At 40.2% G+C, this 11,807-nt stretch overlaps 5 protein-coding genes across 5 annotated transcripts in view; 3 read left to right on the forward strand and 2 right to left on the reverse strand.

Annotated features, from left to right (window-relative positions):
- Positions 1-357: 357 nt before the first annotated feature.
- Positions 358-4,616, reverse strand: VTP21DRAFT_8111 (uncharacterized protein; the record flags this gene model as incomplete). Its single annotated transcript, XM_069398927.1, has 12 exons — positions 358-430; positions 490-523; positions 580-1,545; positions 1,605-1,726; positions 1,780-2,143; positions 2,207-2,309; positions 2,369-3,282; positions 3,355-3,479; positions 3,540-3,690; positions 3,757-4,207; positions 4,272-4,494; positions 4,552-4,616. The coding sequence occupies 12 exons, from the start codon at positions 4,614-4,616 to the stop codon at positions 358-360; spliced, it is 3,591 nt and encodes a 1,196-aa protein (XP_069245854.1).
- Positions 4,617-5,878: 1,262 nt separating this feature from the next.
- Positions 5,879-7,073, forward strand: VTP21DRAFT_8112 (uncharacterized protein; the record flags this gene model as incomplete). Its single annotated transcript, XM_069398928.1, has 3 exons — positions 5,879-6,027; positions 6,198-6,690; positions 6,786-7,073. 3 exons carry the CDS (start codon positions 5,879-5,881, stop codon positions 7,071-7,073), a joined length of 930 nt encoding a protein of 309 aa, XP_069245855.1.
- A 364-nt stretch (positions 7,074-7,437) lies between these two features.
- On the forward strand, positions 7,438-8,415 carry VTP21DRAFT_8113 (uncharacterized protein; the record flags this gene model as incomplete). Its single annotated transcript, XM_069398929.1, has 1 exon — positions 7,438-8,415. One exon carries the CDS (start codon positions 7,438-7,440, stop codon positions 8,413-8,415), a length of 978 nt encoding a protein of 325 aa, XP_069245856.1.
- A 100-nt stretch (positions 8,416-8,515) lies between these two features.
- On the forward strand, positions 8,516-10,539 carry VTP21DRAFT_8114 (uncharacterized protein; the record flags this gene model as incomplete). Its single annotated transcript, XM_069398930.1, has 2 exons — positions 8,516-9,093; positions 9,516-10,539. 2 exons carry the CDS (start codon positions 8,516-8,518, stop codon positions 10,537-10,539), a joined length of 1,602 nt encoding a protein of 533 aa, XP_069245857.1.
- A 346-nt stretch (positions 10,540-10,885) lies between these two features.
- Positions 10,886-11,807, reverse strand: part of VTP21DRAFT_8115 (uncharacterized protein) — a gene marked incomplete at both ends in the record, with an annotated part of 13,091 nt that continues 12,169 nt past the window's right edge. The window contains 2 exons of the mRNA XM_069398931.1: positions 10,886-10,978; positions 11,026-11,765. Of these exons, the coding sequence (XP_069245858.1) occupies positions 10,886-10,978; positions 11,026-11,765 (833 nt within the window). The remainder of the gene's footprint in view (positions 10,979-11,025; positions 11,766-11,807) is intronic.

Consider the following 11,807-nt stretch of genomic DNA (forward strand, 5'->3'; position numbering starts at 1 on the left):
CTAAATTTTTACAAACTTTTCACCTACTTTTCACTATATTATTAGTGGGAGAGAAGTCTACAAATTATAGTGAAATTGTTGAAAAATTAAAGGGATTCGTGAACCTCCTCCATCTTTTCTACATGCTCCCATAGGTTTTCTAGTAGTTTTCACCAGGCGGGTTTTTTGTGGGGTCTATTTTAATAAAGATCTTCGTCTACAATTCGAACCCTGTTACAATATTGAAAATAGGAAAAACAGTTTATTTTCTCAAACACTCATGCGGCATACTGTATTACTAAATGGAGATTTGTTTTTATTATGAAATACTCGATGACAAAGCGATAATAATAATTTAGAAGATCGAATTGTAGTTCCCTAATAATCGAGAATTTGTTGTTTCACCAGATCGCGGTAGATCCCCGGACGCACAATTAGCTCATCATGCATACTATCAATTTTCCTTTTTAACACGATATCAAATGATTAAAAAACAATTGTAGTGTTTACCCTGCTTCATGTATTTCACCGTCTTTTATCACAACTAATAGAATGGTATTAGAATTGTTTATACAATCTTAGATATTTGAAAATACTCACTGATAAGATCCGAGTCTTGCACAGTTGATAGTCTATGGGCAATAACAAGTGTTGTACGGCCTAGCATTGCGATTTCTAGCGCATCTTGTACCATCTTTTCTGAGTCGGAATCCAGTGCACTGGTGGCTTCATCCAACAGCAATATATCAGGATTTCTCAGCAGTGCTCTTGCGATGGCGACTCTCTGTTTTTGACCTCCAGAAAGTTGCTTTCCTTTATCGCCCACTCGCGTATGGTAGCCATTGGGAAGGCTAGAAATGAAATCGTGGATATTTGCCTTTTTTGCTACCTCTTCGATCTCTTCTTGAGTCACCTCTTGCTCTTTTCGTCGGCCGAGTAAAATATTCTCCTTCACCGTCATGTCAAACAGCACAGGCTCTTGTCCGACATACCCAATCCTTTGTCGCATCGAATCCAGTTGCCAATCTTTAACATTAATACCATCGATTAATACTGCACCTTTATTGCAGTCGTACCATCTGAGCAACAGTGAAACTATGGTAGATTTTCCACATCCACTCGGGCCCACTATAGCGACCTTCTGATATCGTCGAATCAGCATCCATATATTATTGCATATAATTGCATTGGGTCTCATCGGATATGCGAAAGAAACGTTTTGTAATTCTGCAGTTCCCGGAGCTACCGCTACGCATCTACCCTTTGATTCTGGGTCAATTGTTGGTTTTTTATCCAGCATCTCAAATATGTTGATAGCAGCTCTTTTAGCTTTTACAAATTTTGGCAAATGAACAGAGAATTGGCTTATTGCTGCAGATGTCCATACTACTGTAAAGGTAACTACAGTGACTTGCTGGGGGGTCATTTCACCAGAAAATATAAGATGTGCTCCAAGGTAAAATCCTAAGGTGTAAGTGAGAAATTGTAATCCTTGAGATAGCCCATACCCGATGGAAGTAATAAAGGCCTTCTTCAACGCGTAACTATGGGGCACCAGGCAAAGCTCTATTTATAAAATCTGGTATCAAAAAAAGTTCAAAGCTAAAATCAGATGGATCACCAACCAGCATATTTCTTTTCGAAAACATCCTCCGCTCCAAGTGATCTAATAGTTCTTATTTCTCGGATTGCCTCCCCAGCAACCATCCCAGCTAATCGATATTCTTTTTCCATCTTGCTTGAAAAACTAAAGCTATACTTTAGAAACTTTTAACTAAATTATGTAACACTCATTTTTACCCTTCTAATGACTTGAGGCGGAATACCAATGAACCTATAATAAGAGGCATTGTCGGTAGCAACATCAGTGATAATTTCCACCCATGAATGAATGCTATGCATAATCCGAAAAGTATCGCCGATAGGACGTTTCCTCCATCAACAATAAGTATTTTTGGCAGTTCTATTATAAGTGTTGCGTCTTTAGCTAAACTTGATGTAAGAGCACCAGTAGTGTTGATTGGATGATCAAAAAAGCTAATTTCTTGACGTAAAAGATTGCTGAATGTTTGGGCTCGCAACCGTCGAGCAAGACGTTCACCACAAAATAGGGTAACTCCATCCCTTAGAATAGTTGCAAAGAAACCTATGATAGCTATGGCGACTATATTATAAGGTATATTTAATATATCCTTATGTTAAGTGGCTAAGAGCTTGAATATCTTACAATAAATGAGACACCAAAACTTCGAGGCTTCCTCCATTTGATCTACAGGCATCCTAAGAACGCTAAGCATGCGGCCAACTAACAGGCCATGCATAGGGTAGACCTGAAAAAAAAATTAGCTACTTAATGTTTATAGAATAAGATAATGGAAAAACAACTTACACCTCCAAAAACAAGGCCACCAAATGTAGCTAATCCAATAAACATCCACTCAGGAAACATCATTCGCAACGTTCTATATATTGGCCGACTAACTGAAGTAGTGTCCACTCCAGTAGTCTTAGCAAATTTAATATCATGTTTCGAATGGTCCATCATTTTTGCCTTGTTATCTGACTTCCATCTACTCGTTTCCTTGGAGATTGAATCAATAAAACCTTCATTTTCGTCCTCGTCAACTCTGAGCTGCTGTTTTTGCACATATGACATATATGTGCCCTCATTTGCCATTAATTGTGCATGGGTACCCTGTTCAACTACCTTTCCTTTTTCCACAACTACAATCCAATCTGCCTCACGAACCGTGGAAAGTCGATGAGCAATGATGATAGTAGTCCGATTTTTAGAAGCGGATTTCAGTGCCTCTTGTACTAGTTTTTCAGATCTGGTGTCAAGTGCAGAAGTGGCCTCATCTAACAACAAAATTGCTGGATTACGAATTATTGCTCTTGCTATGGCAATCCGCTGCTTTTGACCTCCGGATAGCTGAGAGCCTAGTTCTCCCACCCTAGTGTCATATCCTTGGGGTAGATTGCTAATGAAGTCGTGGCAATTTGCCATAATACATGCTTCTTCGATCTCTTTTTTTTTTGGATTGCGATTGGACGCACCAAGAGCAATGTTATTGCGAATAGTATCATCGAAAAGAACTGGTTCCTGCTCAACCACTCCAATTTGTCTTCTCAGCCAACTTACATCAAGCTCTCGCAAATCCACCCCATCTAGTAAAATCTTGCCTATAGTTGGATCATAAAAACGCTGGATCAAATGAGTAATGGTAGATTTTCCGCTCCCAGAAGCGCCAACTAGGGCAATGGTTTTGCCACTCGGTATACTTAGATCAATTCCTGACAATACTGAGATGGTAGAGCGAGAGGGATAACTGAAATGAACATCACAAAAAGTGATCTCGCCTTGGCAAGAGCTACGTTTAACATTCTTGTTCTGGGAATTGGTGGAAGAGGTGATAGTTGGTTTACGGTCAATAACTGTGAATATTTTATGCGCTGCTACTTGAGCCTCCACAAGAGTCATGTAGTATGGTGCTATTTCACTGAAAACATTTGGTTGAGATAGTTCACGTATTGATGTACATAAAGGATAAAAAAATTACCCTATAGCAAATGATCCGGCAACCACTAAAAAGAACGATTGCAATGCTGCCGAGTTAGATATAACGTCTTGAGAAATTAACCGCGCGCTATACCAAAATCCATAGCTATACGCACAATAATTCATAAATATCACCAAACCCATAAAAATTCCTTGATTTCAATTCCGAAATTAATCTTAGTCATTCTCATGTGGGGTGTAATTGAAAATTGCCTCACCAACTTTTATAGCTCTCCGGATGCCGGCTTGATAAGCAACATTAAGGTATGAATTGAAGAGATCGACAAGATGCTTCTGCATGGAAAAGGCGGCAACTGTACGAATTCCAGAAACACTTTGTTCCATTAAAAACCCGGCCATAGAATAAGCATTCTGCACCTTTTCAGTCTGCACTTTTAATACCTGTGCAAATGCGTAGCCTGAAAATATAAGCATCGGCACGATCGCAAGCAATGCAATTGTCAGTCTCCATCCCAAATAAAATGCTATTGTAAAACTAGATATAGCATGGGATATATGCTTAAGTAGCAATCCGATTCTTTCTGAGAGACCATCCTGAATAATCAGTGTATCAGATGAAAGTCGAGTATTGAGTGACTCTGCCTGGTTTAGGTCAAACCATGTCTGATCTTGGCGAAGAATTGCGTGGAAGTAGAACTCACGAATACGCTATCCAAATAGCATAAAATAATGTCAAAATAAGCTCAATAGAAACAGGGAATATTTCATTTACATTTGTTTGATTTTCACCAGCAAGAGACCAGAAGCAACTTAATAGATAAGATGAAAATGCGTGTGAAACAACTAATCCTAATAACGCTACAATGTCTCCGAACATATTCTGGCTATCGAAATTAGGATCCCCTATCGAGTTTATGACCGTGGCAGTTTTCCATAAAGTTACAAATATAAAGGATTTCAATATGGCTGATGTGATACTAATCAATATCCCGAGGCTATAGGAAAAGCACAATCAGATTTTGGAAGCAACTCTCATTGAGCTAAATACTTACAAAATCAACAGCATATCAAACTTACTAGCATATCGATAAAGATGAAAATAAGATAGCTTGGGCATCTTTTTTTCATTTTGTTTTTGCTGCTTGAAGAATGGATTTCTGAATAATTTTTTCATTTTCATTTGTGCGGAAGATTTAGTATTTTTTAGTATTATACAATAAAGAGAGCTCCATATATTACGTAACAGCGTAATGGGTATGTTTTCTCGAATATCAATATAGCAGTAGAAATACGTTCAGGTTATATTTATTCCTATTGATTTAAAAGAGGTCTTTATATTCTCAAAATTTGACCACAAAAATATATTATAAAGTTCATGCGTAATTTAAACTAAATCCTCTGCTTGCAGTTGATATGTAGCTTGGCAGAATAATTTTAAAATTCCATTATATATCATGGGACCATTCTAAGTTGTGACTAAAATGATACGTTAGCTTCGTGTTTTCACACACATGAAATTGAAAAGAAAATTTTTCTCAAAGCACTATTCGAAGTCTATTTTTGTGCTCTAATAAGTTTTTTTCGCATGGTGCTGGTACAATACTAAATTTAATTACCAACTCAAAGCAGAACATGTGAGTTAAATTGGTTGAGCTTTTTTTGGTTTAATCAGAAAAATAGGAAACTTTTAATCTCAGAATAAAGACAAAACAATTTAAATAGGGGATATTTGTAGGAATTACGGTGAAAGTTATGGTTCCGCATATTATGATTGGGTTACCTCACACCTTAAACTTTTACCTAAAATTGAGCCATACTCCAATACATGGAAATATATTTTACCGAAAATCCATTTAATGCATCTCCAAGATAATTTTATTTATTTTTCAGAACAAAAGAGCATATCAGCTAGCCTGATAGTTGCTTTTGGGTCTGAAAATAATTAACATAAACAGCCTTGGATTATATCTAAAATAGACTGCGGACTAGGTCAGCAGTTCATGCTTCACGATGATGAGGCCGTTTATTGGTCAAATTTGAGGTATTCCCAGAAGAATATAAAAGGAAAAAAATTAAAAGATTAAAAGATTAACAAATTAACAGATTGATTAGAACTATCAAAGAATTTGAAGTAAGAATGGAATTCAGTGAAAATTACTTAGATACTAAAGAATGAGGGTTAAGACTATATAAGTTTGTAGTTCTGCAAGTATGACTTCTTGGCCGTTTTTAAGCTGGCTTACTTCCGTCTAAAAACTGGATCCAACCTCGCCACATCCCACAAGCCGAGGAATCGATAGAGAGCCGCCAGGCGCGTTAATCCCCCGAATATCATTCCGCGAAAGACACAGATGGAATCCATCGGAAGAACTAGCGGATATGATTGGGCACCGTAAACCATACGCTCCAGCCAACATCTTGACTACAAACGAGCAGCAAGATATCTGGGATTACAGTCTTCCTCGGGAAGACTTGAACTACGATCCTCCTTCAATGAACGCAGCAATGTTGTCGCATATGGGCGCAAGGTATAGAAGACATGACATGAATCCGGCAGAACTTCAAAAGAAATAATGTTAATCACACATCCGTTGGACATATACCTAGGAGATCTATACAAACTGCGCAATGTACTGGGGGAGGAAATATTCCACAGATAATTCCATCAAGGAATTGAGATTCGCAATATGTTATTCAGTGTTGCGTCACAGGCCATAGCCGCCAGGCAGCGCGAGTCCTACAAAGCTGCAAATATTCTCGCCAGTGCTCCTAGTCAAAGAGAAGGGAGGAATCTTGTGTTCAAGGAAAAAACCAGCTTGGATACACAGAATCATCAAGCGGGATACAATATTCAGTTCTGGAAGCAACCAGATCTTAACCACCTCTCCCCACCAAGAAGTCTTCCCGCCAATCAAGCAAGTGCAGCAGCCATATCGGAGGAGATAATAGCTCTGTTGGAGAAATGGGTGATAGAGGAAGTCCCGATGAACACTCCGGGAGTAGTATCCAACATTTTTGTGATCGAGAAACATTCGGGGAAATTGCGCCCGGTGTTGGATCTCCGTCGTCTCAATCTATCGGTGAAGAAGGCGCATTTCAAGATGGAGACGCTCCATTTAATCCTGCCACTCATCCAGAGGCACGATTGGATGACGTCGATAGACCTCAAGGATGTATTCTTCCACATCCCGGTTCATACGGAGTCCAGGAGATATCTCCAATTTATATAGGAAGGCAAGAAATATCCTTTCAGAATTCTTCCCTTCGGAAAAACTGCTTCTCCCAGAATTTTCACCTAAGTCCTACGTCCCGTCCTTACAGAATGTCGGAAGATGGGAATAAGAGTGACCGCCTACTTGGACGACCTACTGGTCGCATCTTCGACGAAGGAAAAGGCCAGGGAGCACACCCAAACACTTGTCAATATCCTGGAAAAATATGGCTTCCTAGTGAATTAGGAAAAGACCGCCTTCACCCCAACGCAGGAGATCGATGTAACAGTTCTGAGACTGTCAATGATTCGGATTCTTATTCTCTTTGGGCGAGAGCTCAAGGTTCTCTCCCTGAATGGTAACTGCTCCTTCCGGGCCCAAATCGAACTTTATTCATAGTTACAGAAAATAATAATAAAACATAAAAAAGTATAAAATTGAAGTAAAATATTGATCAAATTATTCCAAATTGCTGTTTTTAGAAGTAATTGTAAAAAGTAATAATACTGAAAACAAAGTTATTTAAAAACGGTGTCTGCTCTCCTTGTTCCCTAGCTTTGAGAAGCCTCCGAATCGCGCGCTAAGGATTAGTAATCCACTGCACTTGACAACAATGAACAATGAGCAAGCCCTGGAACAGATCTTCGACAGACTGGAGCAATTGGAATGACAAAATGAACGTCGACAAAATAGATATTCCCGGGGTTTGAAATCAACACAGAAACCATGGATATCAAGCTCCCAAAAGAAAAAATCGCGCGAATCAGACAAGATATAAAATCCGCAAAGACAAAGTCGAGGACAGCGAGGCAAATAGCGTCACTAGCTGGACTTTTGGCATCGACAACACCCGCAGTGAGGCCAGCGTTCATCTTTCAACGGCACTTACAAAGAGACCCCGGAAAGCACCTTCAAAGAACCAATCAAGAATGGGAGAAGGTGATACCACTCTTAAAAGAAACGATAGAAGATTTGAAGAAGTGGGAAATCCTCCTAGATGTTCACAACGGCTTACAAGTAAGAATTCCACCGCCGGACGAAACAGTGAACATAATGACAGGCGCATCAGGAACAGGATGGGGGATAGTGAGCACGCACCTAACAACACATGGCCGATGGACAGACCAAGAGAGAAAAACATCATCGAACCAGAAAGAGCTGCGGGCTATCCTCTTCGCTCTAAAGCTCCACACCAAACACTGGAAGAGCAAACACATAAGGATCAAGACAGACAACAAAACAGCTGTGGCCTATATCCAAAACCAGGGGGGTACGGTGAGTTTACCGTTACTAAACATAGCCACAGAGATATGGGAAATCTGCTTGAGACACAATATTCAAATAACAGCAGAATACCTCCCAGGCAAACGAAACGCAGAGGCAGACAGGGAGAGCCGCCAGAAATCATCCCAACACGAATGGCAACTACCGGAAGAAGCATGGAGATTCATCAACAGGAATTGGGGAGAGATAACAATAGATCTCTTTGCTTCACGCAACAACACGAAGCACCCACGATTCTTCAGCATGAAGCCAGACCCAGACGCCGAAGCAATCAACGCCCTCTCGCAAAGATGGCCAACTAAAGGAGCCTACGCCAACCCACCGTGGATTCTACTCCCCAGAATTCTCAGAGAGATTTCGCTAAGAGAACTGGAAGAGATAGTGGTGATAACCCCAACTGGACGACACAACCATGGATAGCACAAGCCCTAAATCTGACTATCCAACAACCAGTTATTTTAGATCTTCAACACCTGAACTCACCAAAAGCACTCCCACAACACCCAGCACAGGTAATTGCATGGAAATTATCAGGCATGCATTCGAAACACAGAGAGTTTTGGAGAAAGCAATTGAGATCATCTCCAAGAGAGAAAGGGCAACTACTGGAAAGCATCACAATTCAGCGTGGGAAAAGCTCACATGGTACAAAACGAACAATGGAGATACATGCAAGAACAACTTGCCTACGGTCGCAATGTTTCTTAAAGAAATAACACCACTAGAAGATACAGAACCATGTCTCGTGGGAGCAGTGCACCAAAACATACCTCAAGCACAAGCGACTTCAATCGACTATTATGACTTTCTGACTTTCTCTACCACATCCCGCAAAACCTCAACCCCTGCAACCGGGGATACGATGACAATATGGATCACAGAAACGCTGCCTGAATGCGGCACCCTAGCAACGGCCCACTCAACCAGAAGCACCCCACCATCTTACGTGTTAGTACAAGGCGCTCCACTGGAAGCTATACTGGAAGCAGAGATAACTTTAAGACGAAACACCATCCAGGAGAGAACCTTGGGCACGATGCCTAAAGGGCATTGGCCCAAGGGGAGCGAAGCTGGATGCCCACTCGCCACAACCCAAAAGTACAGCACAGATAACATCCAGCTTCGTTCCCCTTGGGCTCTCGGCCAAAGAAAAATATTATTGTCTCTATGTTATTATATTATAAAATAAAGCATCATTGATATAAAGTACCTCCGGATAATTTTGGGGCACCTTCGTATTTTTAATAAATTGATCATATTTCCTGAAAGTCTACTATTACAAATAAATATTATTTATATTTTAAAAACTAACTTTGCCTGCTTTCATTATGTTCACAATATTGGTTATTTTGTTTGCAACTTTACAGGGATATAGCGATTTATTATGAAAATCGAAGTGGGACAATTTTGACCAATATAAACCGGGGTTGATTTGTACCCTTGTAACTCGATATCTAAAGGTGTCTATGGCTCGAAGGTTGCTAATCAGACTCTTATTTATCGTATAAAACAAGCCCTAGTCCTCGAATCGCTCCAAGTAAACGTGCTCGCGTATCCGTCCTCCTCGAAAAGGGATACTCAACACGCGAAATTGCCGCCCGAGAAGGCATTGGAAAAAGTAGCGTGGCAAGAATACTCCAGAAAAAAGAGAATGCATCAATTAATCCTCCAAGAAAGAAAAGGGGTCGCCCACGCAAATTTTCCATCCGTGGTGAAAATAGATTATGTAGAAGCGTGGCGACAGGAGAGTGTAAGAACGCAATCAAGGCGCAAGAACTTTGGAACGAGACGACTGAGGAGGTTATTTCCGTGAACACTGTTCGTGAAGCACTCCATCGTAATGATTTTGTAGCTAGGGTCAAGAGAAAAAAACCTTTTCTATCGAAAAGGCATCGCCTTAGGAGACTGGCATTTGCAAAGAAATACAGCAGTTGGACCATAGAAGATTGGAGCCGTGTCATATTTTCGGACGAGTGCCAAATACGCATCTTTGGCAATGAAAGGCGAGAGTGGTTCTGGAAGAAGCGTAATGAACCACTACAAGAGCGTCATATACAGCCAACGATCAAACACGGTGGCGGAGGCATTATGATGTGGGGATGCATGACTTCATACGGCATTGGAAGGGTATGTCGCATAATAGAAAATCTTAACGCTGAAATTTATTCAAGAATCCTCGACCAAGAGATGATAGCCACGCTTCAACTGTATAATCTCAGCAACCAAGAGATAGTGTTTCAACACGACAACGACCCCAAGCACAAAGCCAAACTCATTGATCGATGGTTTGAAAATAACCATATCCAAGTTCTCGATTGGCCTTCACAATCTCCAGATCTCAACCCCATAGAAAAATTATGGGCTGAGATAAAAGGACGTCTGAGGAGCAGATTTACAAAGATAACGAGCCAGGATGATCTGTGGGAAAAGGTGAATATCGTCTGGGAGTCACTCACTCAGGAGGATTGTTTGAAGTTGATCCGCACGATGCCGGAACGGATCCAAGCTGTTATTAAGGCAAAAGGAGGATATACTAAGTGGTAGTGGGAGAGCACTTTATTTATAAAAATTATTGAGTATTCATTATAATGTCCATGTAAAGAAAGAGAAAAAAATGTTGGCACCATGTAAAATCTCTATATCTGGATTTAAGAACTTTTCCGAAATATATTAATATTTCACTTGAAGAGAATTTAGTAAAGGGTATTCAGTTGTATATGTAATGGTAACGGCGTAAATGGGTTTTTCAAATATTTAATAGTTTTTTATACGGTCGTTGTTTGTAAAGAAATATTTAGGTAAAAGAATAAATTTTTAGGTGCCCCAAAAATTTCCGGAGATACTTTACCTCATGAGACGGAGGAATAATAAGAGCAATAAGAAAAACAATTTAATTTCTCAAACACCCGTGGGCATGAATAAAGCCTGATTTGGGCTCCGATGGAGCAGATACCACCCAGCTTCGTTCCTCATGAGCTCTCGCCTAAAGAGAATTACCCTTTTTTAAAATTTTAGCCTTTTTTTTGAAACCTCCAATATTAAGCGCGACAAGGCAGTGATGGTATCAGTAGTTTTTGGGATGACATGTCCATAGCTATGTTCTAGAGTGAGCCTCAACTCCGGATTATATCTCTCGCAAACTTTCAAACTATTTCCATAGAGACTGTCTTGTGGGCTCATGCAATGAAGAGATGGAATTGAAATGGACTGAAGTAGGTTGACCCTAGAATAATCATTTGACACGAGTTTGAAATCCATAAGAACTCCAGAGAGGTGAATAGTGAAATTCCATTGACGTTCAATTTCGCCATACTCAGCCATTCGGTCAAGTAATTCAATGATGCATGATCCCTGACTAAATCCAAGTAGGCCATCTATCTTCGTTTCAAGGCTATTGAGAAAGGAGAGTACATGGTGAATAGATTGCTCCACATGTTTTCTATCAGGTTGCTCAGGTGGGATCCAGGAGAAGAATAAGCCATCATATAAACTTTTCCACTCTCGGTCAAAGGGGGTGTTTATCTCAAAACAAGCATCCATATAGATAAACTCAACTATAGGATGTAGCTCATTTTCGAGAGCCGCCATTTTCAACTTCATAAATTCACCATTCATACTATAACCATGCAAACACAATATACGAATCTTTTTCGGGGCAAATGGTTTGTGACCAATAACACTTGGGGAAATGGAGAGTTGGTTGCATGACGTTGAATCGCACAACAGCTTCGCTGGCGTAGGTGCCATATATATTTGCCTAAGGGATATATCTAACCCATGTCGCCGGAATTCGGCAGACATCATCATTGCCG

Source organism: Calcarisporiella thermophila (assembly GCF_041956535.1).
Source record: "Calcarisporiella thermophila strain CBS 279.70 unplaced genomic scaffold VTP21scaffold_37, whole genome shotgun sequence".
Lineage (NCBI taxonomy): Eukaryota > Fungi > Calcarisporiellomycota > Calcarisporiellomycetes > Calcarisporiellales > Calcarisporiellaceae > Calcarisporiella > Calcarisporiella thermophila.